This window comes from Artibeus jamaicensis, unplaced genomic scaffold (assembly GCF_021234435.1).
Source record: "Artibeus jamaicensis isolate MK-2021 breed Jamaican fruit bat unplaced genomic scaffold, CSHL_Jam_final scaffold_1964, whole genome shotgun sequence".
NCBI classification, from domain to species: Eukaryota; Metazoa; Chordata; class Mammalia; order Chiroptera; family Phyllostomidae; genus Artibeus; species Artibeus jamaicensis.
This window is the reverse complement of record NW_026522030.1, coordinates 14303535-14323901: the sequence shown is the minus strand read 5'-3', so window position 1 is coordinate 14323901 and position 20367 is coordinate 14303535. Positions and strand designations below refer to the sequence as shown.

The window sequence follows — 20367 nt, the reverse complement described above, 5'->3', positions numbered from 1 at the left end:
CCTCAGGCTGAGGTGAGGGCTGCCTGGGGTGTGCCGGACACCGACCTCAACCTATGCTACCTGCTCCTCTAGTCTGCAGGCGGGAGCCGTGGCATCCCAGGAGCTGGCATTGTTGCGACCCTCTTTCCTATCTGCTTGTTACTTTGATTGTTCGATGGGAGAGAAAAACGGAACCCCCTGAGTCAGGCATCTTCTAGACACCAGTCGGTAAACAAGGTAGTGGAGATGGGGTCCTTTGCTCGCGCCGAAATTCAAAGGTATAAATATTTCCGGCAGCAGCGACGCAGAGCTGGGAAGGAGTGTTGTACTTGCTATGTCGGGAATCCCTGTGTAGCGCCCAAAGCCGGGCCAGTTTGGCCCGCTCTCTGCCTTTGTGAGTCGGAAGAGCATTTGGGGGCCTCAGGCCCAGGCGTCCAGACGCAGCGGTGTGGCGGTACGAGCGCGGGTCGTAAGGTCCTAGCTTCGCGTTCCCTGGAGGAGGTGGGGGCTGCGGGGCTGGGAGGAGAGATAGTAGCCGAAAAGGACTTTAGACTAAAATTAGCACTAAAGGGTTCTCGGCCGATTGGCTGGAACCTGTCCAGCCTTGGGTTAGGGCAAGGAAGTGTTGACAGGAAGGCCTGGTGAGGCGAGGGAACAGCCCGAGTGAAAGCACGAGGCTGGAGATTATATGGGATTCATGTATTTAATAAGTGTATACTGACGCCATCCCATTCCCCCGCCTCGCACGCCCTCCGGCACTATTTGGGCACACAGCGGGGGACGTAGGCGAAGATAGATAAATATATACTGTGTAGTGTCACCTTTAAGTTCAATGAAGGAAGAAGGGAGCAGAGTACGGGCATGGACGGAGGTGCCCTTTTATATGGAGAAGTCAGGAAGGACTCCAGTAAGGTGACTTGTGAGCAAAAACGTGAGTGGTGAAAGGAGAGTGAGCCGTGCCAATATCGGCGAGGACGTTGTGGGCAAAGAGAATGACTTCTGAAATAATCTGCAGTCTGTTAGCTGAAGTATTGGTAGAGGATAGGCCTGAAAAAGCAAGTAATTGACGTCCAGGTTGAATTAATGGTTAATCAACTTCCAGGGAATGACTAACGCGTGTTTTTAAGTTGGAGAAAGATTTCTTTACATCAAGGGAAGTAGCTTGGCTTGGCAAGTCGCTGTTTTGTTTCTCTGGGGCTGTCATTCTTATGTTTCAGTCGTTTACATTCACTATGTATGACTTCAGATTTACTTTCCACTTACGTGTTGTTATTTCTGTTTTGTGCAGAACTGTTTTGTGGCCTGTTTGATTCCCAGCAAAGGTTTACCTGTCCAAATTAGTGAAAATGTATATAAAGTCAATCGTTCTTGAAGGATTCAAGTCCTATGCTCAGAGAACTGAGGTCAACGGTTTTGACCCCCTCTTTAATGCTATCACTGGCTTAAATGGCAGCGGGAAATCCAACATACTGGACTCCATCTGCTTTTTACTGGGCATCTCCAACCTGTCTCAGGTAAATTTTAAACTTTCTGACTTAGGTGAAATTAACTTTGGGGAGCCTAAAGTTAATTGTCATTGGATTCAGAACCTATTACCAATATTTGCATTTTTTACTTTATGTGAATTATCTTATACCTCACTACAGTCCTTTAAAGATAGGTATTAATGCTTCATTTTTAAGGAGAAGAAAGACACTTGAATGAGCTGTATAATATACATCCTCTTATGATACTTGGAACAACACTCAAACTCACGTGTACTTACCTTAAAAGGAAGTCTCATTCCAGTCTGTATTCTGCACCCTCTTTCCCCGCAACCCAAGTGTTATGCCTTTTCAGGGTCTAATAGGATTGGATGAATGGCGAAATTTTTAGATGTTATATGCTCATAAATCTAAATGAACTTTGTTAAGAAATGAGTAGAAAACAGTTCAATTCAGGGTTGAAAAAGTCTTGTGGAAAAAGGCATTCATTTCAGGTTGTTGTCCATTTAGCTTCCTGTGTGAATGCATCTGCCTGTCCTTGGCTTGTTGATGGATAATAACTACACAGATTTTGCTCAATGTGGGGTTTTGTAATTGGTAACCTTTTTATTTTAGGTTCGGGCTTCTAATTTACAAGATTTAGTTTACAAAAATGGGCAGGCTGGTATTACTAAAGCTTCAGTTTCAATCACCTTTGACAATTCTGACAAAAAGCAAAGTCCTATGGGATTTGAAGTTCATGATGAAATTACAGTAACAAGGCAGGTGAGTGGCTATTAAATATTTGGATACCGAAGAACTTGTAAGTCTGCTGTGTTTTTTGGTGATAAGACTTTGCTGGGGAAAGTTTATAAGGAATCTATGCATCAACTACAGACTGGATTCCTTAAGCATATCTTCCTTGTTTTAAAATTTTGACCATGCAAATCTACCATTTACCGTGAGGATTGAAAATGATTTGAACAGTCATCTGTCATAATGAGCACTCAGCCATGCTTGAGTCTTGAACCTTAGTTGAATCTTCTGTGTCTGTGCTGGAGCACATATGACGGTACTTGGGACCTTGCTTTCTTAAGTAACCCATTCTGGTTTTGGACAGGTCTAATCAGAAACTTTTTAAAATAATTTCAGCCAAAGTGCAGTCTTCAAGTTTTTCATATTAATTCTACTTCTCTTAAGAGAACCCAGTGCAGATCTACTTTATTCCATATTTTAATAATGAAGCATTCTGTTAGTCTAAATGTTTTCAAAGCTAACTCTCTCTAGGTCTTTCCGTTGATATTTAGTTGTTTCTAATTCCTTGACTTTTTGAGCACATCAAATACAAATTTGCCCCGGTTCTTTTATTTATTTATTTACTTATTTACTTACTTACTTACTTACTTACTTACTTACTTAATTCATGGCACCACAAATTGCATGTACCAGAATTATTCTAGTGAAGTCAGGGTTAAAGAGAATTGTCACTGCTTTCATTTTAGGTATTCTGTATTTCTCAGTATGACTGTGGAGAGTTAATAATACCTTATGAATTCATGTCTGACTTAAAACTGCACTAATTTTTTTTTCATGTGTGTTATTAGCCATGATATTGCCATTTCTGTATGTAAGCAGGTTTTTTAAACTAACGCAGGATCTTACATTTGTCCCATAAAATCTTTTTGTCTTACTATAGTTAGTGTTTTTAGTTTGCCAAAGTTTCATTTTTAAAAATTCTAACTTCAGTTATTTTCCGTCTTAGTTTATGTAACTTACAGCTGTCCCTCTCTATTTAATGAAAGCCTCTGATAAAAATGACATTGACTGGGTTGGCACAGAATCCTGTGTCATTAAACATCCATCAGATAAGCAAAGCACTCTTTAGGAATCTTAAGTAAGTCTGCTGCTGATCTCCCTAAAATTTCTATTCTCATGTGCTCCGTATGCCTTTGTCGTCATCAAAATTTATTACAAAGACTGTCAAATTACTTACAAGTATATTAGGTCTTTTGTTCAAATATATTAATATATGTTTTCTCAGCCTAATGAACAGAAATAAATCAGCATTTATTCAATACTTATTAAGTGCTTGATGTATGTTGGGCATTCTTGAATGCTCTAGGAAATATAGGTAGAAAGAAGAATGAGAAACACATCTTCTCTTTAAGGACCCCAAAATATAAGTGAGACAGTCATACCCAATAAAGTGCTATAGTAGAATGTAAACAGGCTGGTGTCTGATACAAGTTCTTAATGAGTCCATGCTGAAGCTCCATATTACTCTTTTTCTTGCAGGTATTTACAAGTCATATCTTTATTAATCTCAAGAATCTTGTCAAGGATCAATACATTGTTTATCTTTAGTTTTTAGTATGTGACTTTTGGTTCTTTGGAAATGAAAGGTAGAAGAAGAGGGGTTAATCTCTGAGTGGAAAAATTGCAGAAAGATGGTAACCGGAGATAGAAAAAATATTTTACACATACTTGGAAACAAAGCTAGAAGTGACCTTAGAGACCTGGTCCAGGGAGGGCTTGGTCCAGGAGTCTTGTGCCTGATCACATGACTAGTTGAAGTCCCTGGTCACGTGAGTAGTTAAAGTCCCTGGATTAGAAGCTAGTTGTCCTGAGTCAATCTCATGTTCTTCTTGACCATGTCACACTTCCACACAAATGTAAGATAATATATTTGGAAATTTATTATCTTAGCTAAGATGTGTGTTTATTAATCTGTAGAAATACTTCCCTTTTTAGGTGGTTATAGGTGGCAGAAATAAATATTTAATCAACGGAGTAAATGCAAACAATACCAGAGTACAGGATCTCTTTTGTTCCGTTGGTCTTAATGTTAACAACCCTCACTTTCTCATCATGCAGGTATGTTTTTTGTGATCCTTTCATCTCTTTTGTAATGGTTTTGACATCTTTTATTAAGTTGTTACAATAGAAGGACTTTCTTTAAATTTTTCCACTTTTTAATTTACTATTGTGCTGGTGTTTAGGCACCTGTTAAGAAATGGGAGAGTTATTCGTATACATTTGCATTTTAAAGAACATCTAGAGTAATTTTCCTTGACTGACTTTGCTACTTACTATAAAAATAATACATGCTCACTATATTTTTTTTAATTTTGTCAAAGTATATTCTTTTTAAAATATTAGATGTAATACATATTTCAAATACATGAGGTCTGTCTGGAAAAGATCCAACCATTGTTAATATAAAGAGAACAGTGTGCACAACATTTATATAACCTGGCAGTGAAGGAGAGTGACTGGAATGGGCATGTGAGAACAATGATGATTTCACTGTACTAGTCATTGGGGGTGGTAGACCCCATGAAGTGAGCATGTGTGCTATGTGGCCGTCACATTCAAAATGACTGAATGAGCAGAGCAATGAATCTGCATCAGACTTTGCGTTAAGCTTGAACATACCTGTGTGGAAACTGTTGAGATGATTCAGAAGGCTGCAGCTATAGGCAACTGGTGATTGGCAGCTTCATCAGAACAAAGGTTCCCTACTCATGCATCATGTCTTGTGCAGAAACATCAAATCATGCAGGTGATTCAGCCCCCCTGCAGCCCAGATTTGGCACCCTGTGACTTCTGGTTTTTCCCAAAATGAAAATCACCTTTGAAAGGGAAGAGATTTCAGACTATCAATAAGATTCAGGAAAATAGGACAGGGCAGCTGATGGTGATTGGGAAGACTATGTGAGGTCCCAAGGTGTCTGTTTTGAAGGGGACTGAGGTGTCATTGTCCTATGTACAGTGTTTCTTGTATCTTCTTCAATAAATGTCTTATTTTTTTATTACATGGCTGGATACTTTCTGGACAGGACTTAACATATTAAATTTTACAAATATTCTTTGAATGAAAAATAAGAACTAATATTATCTTGCCCTGACAGTATTTCATTTGACCCATCCAGCTGTCCTTTGAGAAAGCTACAGCGAGGTTAGTGGCAGGATCTTGGTGGACCAAAATAAAACTATTTTCCCTAATCACAGTCTCAGAACTGTAAATTTACTTCAAATTAAACTAAATCGTACGTAATATTCTCTCAGAGTTGGGTAGCAGCTTTTGGTGGTGGGATTTTGTCTTTTTGGGGCACTGAATGGGTGATTTTGGTGATTTTGGTGATTTTCTGGCATTGAAAGAAAGCATTTTACTATTCAATTTAAGTCCTAGAAGTAGGCTATCATTAAGAAAATCAAGACATGTTCAATAATTATGCTAAGTTTTATTGATATTTATCTGTTTTAGGATGGAGACTGCTACATCATTAGTATTAACTGTTGAGTTAACTGTGTATCCTTTAATAACTTCTGTAATTTGTATCGTGGTGATGTAAGAAAGTGAATAGCAAAACTTGAGGTTTATAAGATACCTTCAGTTTCAAATACAAGGAACGTCTTTCATGTGTCGAAAAAAGAATTCCCAAAAGATTGATGTATTAGGACATGGTAGCTTCACTGCAGATATGCATATGTATGCCTTGAATTTGTTACCATTATGGTAAGTTTGCCATTTTACTTTCAGGGACGAATCACTAAAGTATTGAATATGAAACCTCCAGAGGTAAGAGATACTTGTTGATAGTAAAAATAGTAATAATAGATGTTGCTTTAAATCTCTAGATAATTTTAACATACTTTCTTCCATTATTAAAATTTTAGAAACATTTAAAACTAATTAGTAAAGAAAGTTGTTTTTTTAAAAGAAAGTTTTTGCCCAATATTTTATTTTATAACATAACCATCTGAGCTTTAGTTCTGTTATCCACAAACTGGAGTCAATAATTCTAACCTCAGGCCTTTTCTAAGGATTAAATAAAAATGTATAAGAAAAGTCATGAGACATTAAGCAGGTTTTTAAAAATTATTTTATTAGTTGAAATGTAATTTACACATTAGTTTCAAGTATACAACATAATGTTTCAATATGTGTATATATCAAATTATCACTACAATAAGTCTAGTTAACATCACAGTTATAGTTTTTTTCTTGTTACGAAAACTTAAAATCCTCTTAGCAACTTTCTTTTTTTTATCTTTTTTAAAAATTTATTTATTTTTATTGATTATGCCATTACAGTTCTATTCCCCCCTTCATTCCCCTCCACCCTACCCCCATCCCCACCATTACCCCCCTTTAGTTTATGACCATGTGTCTCAAGTCCTTTAGATTCTATATTTCCCATACTATTCTTGCCCCCCCATCAATTTTCTCAATTTTCTATCTACTGTCTATGCTACTTATTTTCTGTACCTTCTTCCCCCTTCTCCTCCTCCCACTCCCCTGTTGTAACCCTCCTTGAGATCTTCCTTTCTATGTTTCCACTCCTGATCTAGCTGTCCTCTTAGTTTGCTTTTGTTTTAGGTGTGGTTGTTAGTAACTGTGAGTTTGCTGTCCTTTCACTGTTCATGCTTTTTTAACTTCTTTTTCTTAGATAAGTCCCTTTAACATTTCATATAATAAGGGCTTGGTGATGATGAACTCCTTGAATTTGATCTTATCTGAGAAGCACTTTATCTGTCCTTCCATTCTAAATGAAAGTTTTGCTGGATAGAGCAATCTTGGTTGTAGGTCTTTGGATTTCATGACTTGGAATACCTCTTTCCAGCCCCTTCTTGCCTGTAAGGTCTCTTTTGAGAAATCAGCTGACAGTCTGATAGGTACTCCTTTGTAGGTGACTGTCCCCTTATCTCTTGCTGCTTCTAGGATTCTCTCCTTCATTTTCATCTTGGCTAATGTAATGATGATGTGCCTTGGTGCGTTTCTTCTTGGATCCAACTTCTTTGGGACTCTCTGAGCTTCCTGGATTTCCTGGAAGTCTATTTCCTTTGCCAGATTGGGGAAATTCTCCTTTATTATTTGTTCAAGTAAGTTTTCCACTGGTGGCTGTTCCTTTCCCCCTTCTGGTACCCCTGTAATTCGGATGTTGGAGCATTTAAAGATGTCCTGGAGGATCCTAAGCCTCTCCTCATTTTTTTTGAATTCTTGTTTCTGCATATTTTCCTGTTTGGCCATTATTTGCTTTCTTCGGTCCACTCCCTTGTTTTGAGTCCCAGTTTCCTTTTCATTGCTATTGGTTTCCTGTGCAATTCCCTTCATTTCAATTAGTTTCACCTTCATATGTTTCTCTAATTTGTGGTTATAATCAACCAGTTCTGTGAGGATCCTGATCACCAGTGTTTTCAACTGTGCGTCTGAGAGTTTTGCTATTTCTTCATCGCTTAGATTTATAGGCTCTGGGGCTTTGAGATCTTCTTTAGCCGTTTTTGGTCTGTTTGCGACCATTAATTATGAGGAGCGGAGCCTTGGACTCCCAGGTTGCTGGGTTGTGATGCTGTATGTGGGGGCGTGGTCAGACTGGGGAAATGGTAGTGCCCTCTGCTGCTGCTCGCTGCTGGGGCCTGCTGAGTCCCGTAGTCTTACTGCCCATTCCTTCACTTGTCTATCTGCGCACGAATGCGTGACCACAGTCAACCCGCAACCCTGCTCCCTCGCTGTTTCCCTGAGGTCGCTCGCTGAGTTGCCCACCAGGTCCAACCCTGCACCTGGATTCCGCGCACCTGAGTCCGTCTGACGGAGTTTTCCTGTGCAACCCCATTCTGCCAGCTGCTGGTTTCACCCCTCTTACCAGTCAGGCTGAAGAATTTGTTATCAGACTTCCGAAAAGTTCGATTTTCTGTGTTCTGGCTGTGTTTTCTGTTGCTAATATTTGGTTGTCTCTAAACTTGGTTGTGTGAGAAAGCACGGCATCTCCACCTATGCCTCCATCTTGGCGGAAGTCCTCCTCTAGTCGCAACTTTCAAATATAGTATTATTAACTATAGTCACTATATTATGTATTATATCCTCATGATTTATGTTACAGCAGAAAATTTATACCTTTTTTTAAGAGATTTTACATTTCATTTTTCCCCCTCTAATTTTATTTATTTATTTATTTATTTATTTATTTATTTATTTATTTATTTATTTATTTGGATTTTATTTATCTTTAGAAGGGAAGGGAAAGAGAGAGGGAGAAAAACATCAACATATGGTTGCTTCTCATTTGCCCCCCTGCTATGAACTGGCCCCTGCTGGGAACTGGCTTGCAATCCAGGCATGTGCCCTGACTGGGAATCGAACTGCAATCTTTTGGTTCACAGGCCCGTGGTCAATCCACTGTGCTACACCAGCCAGGGCCGTAATTTATACCTTTTAACTCCATATTTTACCCACCTCTGGCAACTACCAATCTGTTCTCTTTATGAATTCAGTTTTCTTTTTGAGAAAGAATATGAGATTATATAACATTTGTCTTTCTCTGACTTTTTTTTTTTTTTTTTAAGCATTATGCCCTCCAGCTCAAGGTCTATCCATGTTGTCACAAACAGCAGGATTTCCTTTTTTTTAATGACTTGAATTTCATTCCATCATGTATGTACGGGCATGCCTCGGAGACGTTGCAGGTTCAGACGCAGACTACTGCAGTAAAGCAAATCATCTTTTTGCTGGTGGAGGGCATCTGTGAAGTGCAGTAAAGCAGAGCATAGTAAAGGCAGGTGTGCCTGTGTCCCTCATTTTCTTTTACTTGTTTCTTTGTCTTGTCAGTGTGTTTCTGTGTCTTGGCTTTTATTAATAATGCCGCATCGAACATGGGGGTGCAGATATTTTTTCTGTTTAGTGTTTGTCCTTTGGATAAATACCCAGGGGTGGAATTGCTAGTTCATATGGTAGGTCTGTTTTTAATTTTCTGAGGAACTTCCAAACTATGTTGTTCCACAGTGACAACCCCAATTTACAGTCCCACCAGCGGAGCACAAGCTTCTCCTTTCGTTACATCCTTGCCAGAACTTGTTATTCTTGTCTTTTTGATAATAGGTATTCTAACAGATGTGAGATGATACCTAACCATGGTTATGATTTCCATTTTCTTGATGACTAGTGATGTTGAGCACCTTTTCATCTACCTGTTGGCCATCTGTATGTCTCCTGTGGGAAAATGCATGTTCAATTTTAAGCCCATTTTTAAGTTGAATTTCTTTTTTATATTGAGTTCTTTATATTTTTAAATATTAACCCTTGTCAGATACATGATTTAAAAATATTTTCTCCCATTCTGTGGGTTGTCTTTTTATATCCTTTGTTGATGGTTTCCTTTGTTGTGCAGAAGTTTTGTTTAGTTTTTAGTTCGATGCAATCCCACTTGTTAATTTTTATGTTTATTGTCAAATCCCAAAAAAGATCATTGCTAAGATGGATGTCAAGGAGCTTATTGCCTATGCCTTACTCTATAGGATTTTTATGTGCCCGGTGTTAAAAGAAATTTTGACTGTGTAAAGAAGCCTTTTTCAACTGGTGTTTCATGTCAGAGTTCAACCCTATAGGAAAAAAATACAGAAAAAGATTTGGGTAAAATTAATTACGTACAGTAGGTTACTTAGGGCGTTAAGCCTTCATTTTCTCTTGGATCCCCTTGAGAAGAGTTAATATGAAGGAATGAATGTGTTGAAGAGAACTTAGGCTCTTCAGTTATTGAGAAGGGCTAAAAAGAAGACCGATAATTAATACTACCTATCTAGTTTGAATGGGGGACATGCTTATTTTCTTTACATAACATCTTAATGATAAACTTGTAATTTGAAAACTGCCAAATACTTAGAAATCAAAGTAATTTCCAAAGAAATAATTCTCCTGAGATAGGGATCAGTGGTGAGTGGAAGCTTCTGAAAATGGAGTGCTGGCAAAATTGCCCTTTCAGAGTGCCTTTTACATGAATTGTTTTGTTGGATTCTCAACGGTGCTGTGAAATACTGTCAGTACTGTGTGGATGAAAACACTGCGAGTAGAGAAAATGACCTTACTTGCCCGAGGTCTTGACGCAGGTGCCACGGTTGAGATGCAGGTGGTATGCTGTGCTTCATCCCTGTGGGCACAGAATGGCTGGTCTTACTTGGGACAAGTTTAAGTAGAAACTTCCAAAATGAAAGGTGAATGGTATTAGCCCTTACTTTTTTTAGATTTATATTTGAAGGAAGAGAGAAGTGAGGAATTACTGGCTTTAGTTTTAAAAGAAATGTACTCCGGAACCTTGGTGTAACATAAAGTTTAGTGTTGTAATTGGAGTGAAGGTCAGAAATGAATCTGAAAAGTGAGGATTGTGGGTAATATGTACATTTTTATGTACTTTTGTGGTCCATTTGGGCCATTATTTTGGTAAGATGTTTAGTGAAGCCATGGCTTTAAAATGATGTACTTAATGTAAATCCCAATGTTATTTATTGTTTTAGATTCTTAAAACATTAATACAATTGTCTTTCTAGATTTTATCCATGATAGAAGAAGCAGCTGGGACCAGGATGTATGAATACAAAAAGATAGCTGCCCAGAAAACTATAGAAAAAAAGGAAGCTAAGCTAAAAGAAATTAAGACGGTAATTAAATTTATATAGCTTTGTCTTTAAAGTTTCTTTGCTTTACAGAAGGAAATTCCTACCTCCAACCCCTGTCCTTGGTTCAGTTTTCCAGTCTTCCATGCTACTTCTCCTTTTTTAATTCTTTAATAATAGTTTACATCATTGACTTTTCTTTGTTTTTCAGATACTTGAAGAAGAAATTACTCCAACCATTCAAAAATTAAAAGAGGTATATACTGTGCATGTGAGGACAACCAGCTAGAATCTCTCACAGTTGGTGATGTATCCAAGATCATACACATAGGGATGAAACGTGTAGCATGTCTTGAGAATTATTTTCTGGGATGAGATAAAGAGAGCTGGTATCCTATATTCAGCCTCCTGCTCATACAGGACATGTACCTTATATCTAAGTCATAATGATTTTGGATAATATCAGCTAATGATATGCCAGATTTTAATACTTTGTTGAAGAGAAACACACCTAGATTTTTTTTTTTTTTAATAATTAGAATTGGACAGAACAACATTTCTTTAAGAGAGACTTCTAGAATAGTATGAGTATCACTACAATTACTACTTTAAAGTCATTTGGGTAAAGAAAGGTTGAAACATAATTAAGTTTTCTGTATAATCTTTGCAGCTTCTGATGTTACAGTGTTTAAGGGAAGGAGTACATTTATATAGCACATTGTTTTTAAAGGTATACCTTTAGGAATTTATTCAACTCATTACAATTTTATATTTCTCAGAGCTGTTTTCTGGCTCCATGTGGTACTACAAGTATTACTAGAAAAAAATGGAAGAGTGTGATCTTGAACGTACCCACTTTGTGTGCATGATCTGGTTGAAGACACTAGATCACAGTTTAAACCTGGTTTCACACCTGATTTTGCCAAATTCTAAATCTGACAACAAGGAGAGATCATTGAACTACTCTGAACTTGTTTCTTTATCTACAAATTAGGACTTTACTTTGTGTGCCCCAGCAGGTCCTTATGGGAGTTGGGTTTAGTATTGTCTGAGTGAATGCATGTAAATAGTTGCGTGAGTGAATGAATGTTGGGTAGGCATTTTGGTAATATGCATGCTTTGTACTATGCCCTTTTATATGAGGTACTTGGGTATCTGGGGGGGGGGGGGGGGTCCTGGAACCAATCTCTCATGAAGAAAGAGGGATGACTGGACTATTAAAAAAAATTCAATAGTGTGTCATTGGTTGTTGTATAAGTTATACTTAGAGACTTATTATGAACCCCAGTCTCTGAACCTGTGTCCACATTTATGTGTTAATCCCAGCTGCCTGATTACGTATGAGGAGAAAGAGCCACATAGAATTCACTGGAGCTGGTATAATGCCATCTAAAAAGCCCGAGTTCTGATGTTATTTCAAGTTTTCTAAACCATGTTATTCATGATCACTTAGTCTCAGGAAGAAATCTGTTATGTAATAGGAAATTTTATACATGTTGCTGTAGTTTGAGTCTTTCTCAAATTTGTTTAAAAGTACAAATTCTGAGTTATGCTTATATGAAGATTTCTCTTTCAGGAAAGATCTTCTTACTTGGAGTATCAGAAAGTAATGAGGGAAATTGAACATTTGAGTCGTTTATATATTGCTTATCAATTTTTGCTGGCTGAAGGTACCAAAGAGCGCTCAGCTGAGGAGTTAAAAGAAATGCAGGAAAAAGTGCTCAAGCTCCAAGAGGAATTGTCTGAGACTGATAAAAAAATTAAAGCACTTAATCATGAAATAGAAGAATTGGAAAAAAGAAAAGATAAGGTCAGTCATACATGTAAGGTAGATAATACACTCTGAGCAAATAACTCAATTATATACAATGACTCGGATTCACTGGGCATTGTCAGTATAATCTTTTAAAAATTAAATAGTTCATATAGAAATCAAGGGAATGATGACATGAGCAAATTTTAAGTATGTTGATTTAATTGGGTACATTTGATTATAGGAAATTGGAGGTAAACTTCGATCTTTAGAAGATGCTCTTGCAGAAGCTCAGCGAGTTAATACTAAATGTCAAAGTGCCTTTGATCTCAAAAAGAAAAATCTGACAAGTGAAGAGAACAAACGCAAAGAACTGGAAAAAAATATGATCGAGGTAAGCAAATAAGCTTAATTTCACTAGTAAACATTTATGCATTCTGTTAATATTTATTCAGTGTCTGCAGTGGACCAAGTGTACATATTTGGGCTGGGTATATAGCAAAGGGCAAAATTATAGAAATGGACAAAATGCCTTGTGGGTGTTCATTAGTGAGGAAAAAAGGTGATCAAATAAGTGAAATATATACCATGTTGTGTAGTGATAACTGGTATTGACAGAAAATAAGGAAGAAGGGAAGATTCGGAGTAAATGAGAGAGGGTTGCAGGTGGGGCTTTTACTTTCCATAGCCATTGAAAATTCCATAGAGAGGATGATGTTTCTTAAAGACCCAAACAGTCAGAGAACCATCTAGAAAAATTGGGAGGCTGTAGGCAAAGATTGTCCAGGCAGAAGTTCCCTAGGGCCTAAATTTATTGGAAAAGCAAGGACATCTCAGCATGGTTGGTTGGCATTAAGTAGAGGAACCCATAAAAGTAATGGAATGTAGGTTCACATGTAGTTTTATAAGGCAATGTGAAGGACCTATATTTCTAGTGACGTAGGAAGCCTCTGTGACTTTGTTGTTATTGTTGTTGTTTTTAATTTTATTTGATTTTATTGATTATGCCATTACAGTTCTATTCCCCTCCACCCTGCATCCCCCTGCCCCCACCATTCCCCCCTTTCATTTATGTCCATGTGTCACAAGTTCTTTAGATTCTATACTTCCCATACTATTCTTGCCCTCTCCCCTGTCTATTTTCTACCTACCGTCCATGCTACTTATTTTCTGTACCTTCTCCCCTTTTCTCCTCCCACTCCCCTGTTGCTAACCCTCCTTGAGATCTTCCTTTCTATGTTTCTGCTCCTGATCTAGCTGTCCTCTTAGTTTGCTTTTTTTTTTTTAGGTGTGGTTGTTAATAACTGAGTTTGCTGTCCTTTCAGTGTTCATCTTTTTTTTTCTTTTTCTTAGATAATTCCCTTTAACATTTCATATAATAAGGGCTTGGTGATGATGAACTCCTTGAACTTGACCTTATCTGAGAAGCACTTTATCTGCCCTTCCATTCTAAATGAAAGCTTTGTTGGATAGAGCAATCTTGGTTGTAGGTCTTTGGATTTCATGACTTGGAATACCTCTTTCCAGCCCCTTCTTGCCTGTAAGGTCTCTTTTGAGAAATCAGTTGACAATCTGATGGGAACTCCTTTGTAGGTGACTGTCCCCTTATCTCTTGCTGCTTCTAGGATTCTCTCCTTCATTTTCATCTTGACTAATGTAATTATGATGTGCCTTGATGTGTTTCTTCTTGGGTCCAACTTCTTTGGGACTCTCTGAGCTTCCTGGATTTCCTGGAAGTCTATTGCCTTTGCCAGATTGGAGAAATTCTCCTTTATTATTTGTTCAAATAAGTTTTCCACTGGTGGCTGTTCCTTTCCCCCTCCTGGTACCCCTATAATTCGGATGTTGGAGTGCTTAAAGATGTCCCGGAGGTTCCTAAGCCTCTCCTCCTTTTTTTAAATTCTTGTTTCTGCATATTTTCCTGTTTGGCCACTATTTTCTTCCTTCTGGTTCACTCCCTTGATTTGAGTCCCAGTTTCCTCTTCATCACTGTTGGTTTCCTGTGCAATTCCTTCATTTCAATTAGTTTAGCCTCATGTGTTCCTCTAATTTGTGACTAAAATCAACCAGTTCTGTGAGCATCCTGATCACCAGTGTTTTGAACTGTGCATCTGAAAGTTTGGCTATTTCTTTGTCTCTTAGATTTATAGGCTTTGGGGCTTTGAGATCTTCTTGAGCCATTTTTGGTCTGTTCATGCCCGTTAACGAGGTAGCTGAGTTGTGATGCTGTATATGGGGGCGGGGTCAGAGCGGGGCAATAACGGCCCCCTCTGCTGCTTCCCGCCGCTGGGGCCTGCACAGTCTGTTTCACTACTCACTTTTTCGCTGGTCTATCTGCTAGGGAATGACCATGGTCAGCCTGCCGCCCTGCGCTCTCCGCCCTGCGCCCTCGCTGGGTCCGCCCGTTGCTCACTGGGTTTGCCCATTGCAACCCCACACCTGGGATCCACACACCTGAGTCCGTGTAACCGAATTTTCCTGTGCAACCCCGCTCCACCAGCTGCTGGTTTCACCCCTCTTACCAGTCCAGCTGAAGAATTCATTGTTATCAGACTTCCGAAAAGTTCAATTTTCTGTTTTTTGGCTGTGTTTTCTGTTGCTAAAATTTTGTTGTCTTTAAACTTGGTTGTGTGAGAAGGCACAGCATCTCCACCTATGCCTCCATCTTGGCGGAAGTCCTTTTGTTGTTGTTTTAATTGGATTATTTGTAATTTTTTTATTTTTAAATTACAACTGACATATAATATTGTATTTGTCTCAGGCACAAAATAGTGATTAGACATTTATATAACTTACAAGTTATTCAACTTAATGCATCCTATATCCATCTGACACAATACATAGTTATTACAATATTATGGACATATTCTGTATATAACTGCCAGTTAGTACTTAATCTCTTCACCTTTTTTGTACATCCCCTAAACCGCCCTTTCATCTGGAAAGTATGAGTTTGTTTCTGTTTTGTTTGTTTTTTATTTAGATTCCACATATAAATGAAAGTATATGGTATTTGTCTTTCTCTGACTTACTTTACTTAGCATAATACTCTCTAGATTCATCCATGTTGTAGCAGATGGCAAAACCTCATTCTTTTTTATGGCTGAGTAATACTCCATTATATATACTAAACACACATGCACACCACATCACATCTTTATCCATTTGTCTACCATGGGAATCTTAGGTTACTTCCGTATCTTGGCTATTGTAAGTAATGCTACAATGAACATAGGGGTTCGTATCTTTTCAAATTTGTGTTTGGGGTTTCTTTGGATAAATACACAGTATCAGTAGGATTGCTGGGTCATATGATAGTTCTAGTTTTAATTTTGCAAGGCCCCTTGTACTGTTTTTCATAGCGGCTGCACCAATTTACAATGCTGCAAACAGCATACAAGGGTTTCCTTTTCTCCATATCCTTGCCAACACTTGTGTGTTGATTTATTGATGATAGCCATTCCAACAGGTGTGAGGTGATATCTCACTGCAGTTTTAATTTTCATTTCTTTATTAGTGACATTGAACATATTTTCATATGCCTTTTGGCAGTATGTATGTCCTCTTTGGAGAAGTGTCTATTCAGGTCCTCTGTTCATTTCTTAATTGGATTGTTTGTGTTTTGGGTGTGGAATTATATGGGTTCTTTTTAAATTTTGAATATTAACTCCTTATCATGTGATCTGATGTATAGTTGGTGAGTATGTTCTTTCATTGAGTAGATTGTCTTTTCATTTTTCTTGGTGGTTTCTTTTGCTATGAATAAAATTTTAGTTTCAAGTAGTCCCATTTGTTTATTTTTCATTTTTTTCCCTTGCCCAAGGAGAAATACCCCAAAAATATTGCTAAGGGTGATGCCACAGAGTTTACTGCCTTTGTATTCTTACAGAATTTTTATGGTTTGGGGTCTTACATTTAAGACTTTAATTGATTTGGAGTTTATTCTTGTAGGTGGTATAAGAAAGCAGTGGTTTCTTTTTCTTTTTTTTTTGATGCGTGTATCTGTCCAGTTTTCCCAACACCATATATTGAAGACTGTCTTTATCCAATTGTATATTCTTGCCTCCTTTGCCATGGATTAATTGATGATATATGTCTGATTTTATTTCTTGGGTCTCTATTCTATTTTATTTATCTGTGTGTGTGTTTTTATAACAGTACCATTGCTGTTTTGATTAATATAGCCTTGTAGTATAGTTTCATATCAGGTGCCAGCTTGATGGCATCAAGTTTCAAGCATCAGCTTGGTGCCTCCAACGTTGTTCTTTCTCAAGATTATTTTGGCTATTTGGTGTCTTTTCTGATTCCACATAAGCTTTCAGATTATTTGGTCTAGTTCTGTTTAAAATGCTATTGACATTTTGATAGAGATTGTACTGAGTTAGATTGCTTTGGATAGTAAGTCATTTTAATTATGTTCTTTCTATTCATGAGCATAATATATCCTTCCATTTATTTGCATTTTCATTTTCTTTGATTTTCTTCAATGTCATAGTTTTTTTACTACAGGTCATTTATCTCCTTTGTTAAGTTTATTCCTGTTTGTTTTTTTTTATACAATTGTAAATGGGATTGTATTCTTTTTCTAATAGTGTGTTATTGCTGGGTAAAAATGCAATCAATTTCTGAATATTAATTTTGTATCTTGCTATTGTACTTAATTCATTATTCAAATAGTTTTGTGGTGGAATCTTTAGGGTTCTCTATAGTATTAAGTCAGCTTCAAGAAATAACAGTTTAACTTCTTTCTTTTCGATTTGGATGCTTTTTATTTCTTGTTCTTGCCTAATTGATGCGGCTAGGACTTCCAATACTGTGTTGAATGGAAGTGGCGAGAGTGGGCCCCCTCGCCTTGTACCTTCTGAAGTTGGGAAACTTTCAGCTTTCACCATCGAGTGTGACATTAGCTTTGTTTTTCCTATGTGGCCTTTTTAATATTGAGGGATGGTCTTTCTATCTCCATTTGGCTGAGAGTTTTGATCATAAGTAGATGTTGGACTATGTCAAATATACATTGTTTGATCATATGATTTTTATTTTATGTGGTATATCACTTTAATTGATTTTCGGATATTGTACCAACCTTGCATCCAGGAATAAATCCCACTTGATCATGTTCTTTAATCCTTTTTTATTTTTTAACTTTAATCTTTCTAAAGTTAAAGTTATTTAACTGAACTTGATTTGTTAATATAATATTATTTGGGGGATTTTTGCAGCTAAATTTATCAGAAAAATTAGCCTATAATTTTCTGGGGGTTTTGTAGTGTTTTTGTCTGGTTTTGGTATTGATAATGGTTGCCTTAAAAGTGAATTTGGAAGCTTTCCATCAAATTCAGTTTTGGGAGTAGTTGGAGGAAGATAGGTATTTAATTCTTTGAATGCTCTGGAGACTCCATTTGCAGAGCCATCCAGTCCGGCACTTATGTTTCTGGGAATTTTTTTATTACTGATTCAAATTTATTAGTAGTTATATGTCTGTACAGAGTTTGTTTTTTCCAGATTCAATCTTTTTTTTAAATAAAGATTTTATTTATTTGTAGAGAGAGGGGAAGGAAGGGAGAAAGAGAGGGAGAGAAACATCAATGTGCGGTTGCCTCCCAGGCTCCCCCTACTGGAGACCTGGCTGGCAACCCAGGCATATGCCCTGACTGGAAATCAAACCTGTGACCATTTGATTCGCAGGCCAGCACTCAGTCCACTGAGCCACATCAGCCAGGGCTCCAGATTCAATCTTGAAAGATTGTATGTTCCTAGGAATTTATCCACTTCATCCAGATCATCCAATTTGTTGGCATAAAATTGTTTGTAATATTTTCTTATAATCCTTTGTATTTCTGTGGTGTCGGGTATCACTTCTCTTTTATTTCTGACTTTATTTATTTTGGTCCTCTTTTTTTCTTAAGGTGTCTGGCTATAAAGTTTTATCAATTCTGTTTATCTTTTCACAGAACTAGCTTTTGGTTTTATTGATCTTCTTTTATACTATAGTTTGTTTATTTCCACTCTGATATTTATTACTTTCTTCTATGCACTTTAGGTTTTGTTTAATTATTTTTCTAACTCCTTTAATTATAAGATTAGATCGTTAATATTTTAGATTTTTCTTGTTTCTTGAGATGAGTATTGTATTCATGTGAGTTTCCCTCTTATAACTGCTTTAGCTTGTCCCATAGATTTTGGTTTGTCATGTTTTCATTTGACTTTGGGGTGTCCAACCTGTGGCCCATGGGCCATGTAAGGCCCAGGATGGATGCAGCCAGACATAAAATTGTAAATTTACTCAAAACCTTTTTTCACTTATCAGTTTTTGTTAGTGTTTGTGTATTTAATGTGTGGCCCAAGACAGCTCTTCTTCTTCCAGTGTGGCCCAGAGATGCCAAAAGGTAGGACATCCCAAAGTATCTTTTCATTTCTTCCTTGATCTTGTTGTTAATCCATGTGTTGTTTATAGCATATTATTTAGCCTTCATGTGCTTGTGTGTTTTCAGGTTTTTTCTTGTAATTGACCTATGGTTTCATACCATGTGGTCATAGAAGGTGCTTGGTGTGAGTTCAGTCTAATTAAATTTATTGAAACTTGTTTTGTGTCCTAACAAGTGGCCTATCCTAGAAGATGTTTCATGTTCATTTGAAAAGAAAGTATATCCTACTACTCTTTTGTGGAATGCTCTAAAAATATTAATTAAACCTTTCCGATCTAATGTGTCATTTAATGCCACTTTTCCATTTTGATTTGATGTCTGGATGATCTGTTCATTGATGTCATTGAGGTGTTTAAGTTTCCAATATTGCTCCCTTGAAGTCAGTCCATCAATATTTGCTTTATATATTTACGTGTTCTTATGTTGGGTGCATAGATGTTTACAAGAATTATATGTTCTTGTTGTGTTCATTGCTTTATCGTTGTGAAATGCCCTTGTCGCTCATAATACTAACCCTAGCCTTTGTTTTAAAGTCTGTTTTGTCTGATAAAAGTATTGCTACTCCAGTCTTCTTTTTTGTTTCCATCGGCATGAAATATCTTTCCATTTATTTTCACATTTCTCTGTAACATATGAAAGTGTTTCTAGAAGGGTAAGAAATACATTCATCCTAAAAACAGAGGGCAAATTGCAAAATGGGAATAAAGTATTTAAAGTAATGGTTAAATTGTTTTTCTTCTTACCATGTCCACTTCAAATTTCTGTGAAATTTGATGACATAAGTGTACGTGTTTATAAAAAATGTACGTTTTTTCTAAAATACAATTAACAATCTAAAAACCTTTACCTCCTAAAGGATTCTAAAACTTTAGCAGCAAAGGAAAAAGAGGTTAAAAAGATAGCAGATGGGCTGAGCACCCTTCAAGAAGCAAGTGCTAAAGACGCCGCAGTCCTGGCCGCAGCACAGCAGCACTTCAACGCTGTCTCTGCGGGGCTGTCCAGCAACGAGGATGGAACCGAAGCAACTCTCGCTGGTCAGATGATGGCCTGTAAAAATGAGATAAGTAAAGCTCAGACTGAAGCCAAACAGGTAAATGTAGACAGTAAGCACTGTGTGGTTACTTTTTGTTTTTGAGAAGACATTTCACATTTATGCTTCAACAATCGTTATAAAATATTAAAGAATAATCAGGAACTTCTTTATTCTGCTTCCCTATAGCATCTAGTACAATGTAATTCAAATGCGTTGGTCGCTAAATATTGATGATAGTTTAAAATGCTTTAAAACCTAAAATCCCTTTTTATAGGTTAATTGAAATAGTGCAATAAATGCTTTATTCTGTTTCCAGCAATATATGGA

General features: G+C 37.2%; 1 protein-coding gene across 6 annotated transcripts in view; it reads left to right on the top strand.

Moving 5' to 3' along the window:
* Positions 1-245: 245 nt before the first annotated feature.
* Positions 246-20367, top strand: part of SMC2 (structural maintenance of chromosomes 2) — a 51133-nt gene continuing 31011 nt past the window's right edge. Inside the window, exons 1-10 of one of the 6 annotated variants that reach the window (XM_053656492.1) lie at positions 246-373; positions 1268-1493; positions 2079-2228; positions 4194-4316; positions 5986-6024; positions 10764-10874; positions 11041-11085; positions 12406-12639; positions 12827-12976; positions 19864-20097. In XM_053656492.1, coding sequence (XP_053512467.1) covers positions 1326-1493; positions 2079-2228; positions 4194-4316; positions 5986-6024; positions 10764-10874; positions 11041-11085; positions 12406-12639; positions 12827-12976; positions 19864-20097 — 1254 coding nt within the window. In that variant the 5' untranslated portion in view covers positions 246-373; positions 1268-1325. Of the gene's footprint in view, positions 454-831; positions 911-1267; positions 1494-2078; positions 2229-4193; positions 4317-5985; positions 6025-10763; positions 10875-11040; positions 11086-12405; positions 12640-12826; positions 12977-19863; positions 20098-20367 lie in introns of those variants that run through there. The other 5 variants (XM_053656495.1, XM_053656491.1, XM_053656490.1 and 2 more) reach the window with 5 other exon arrangements.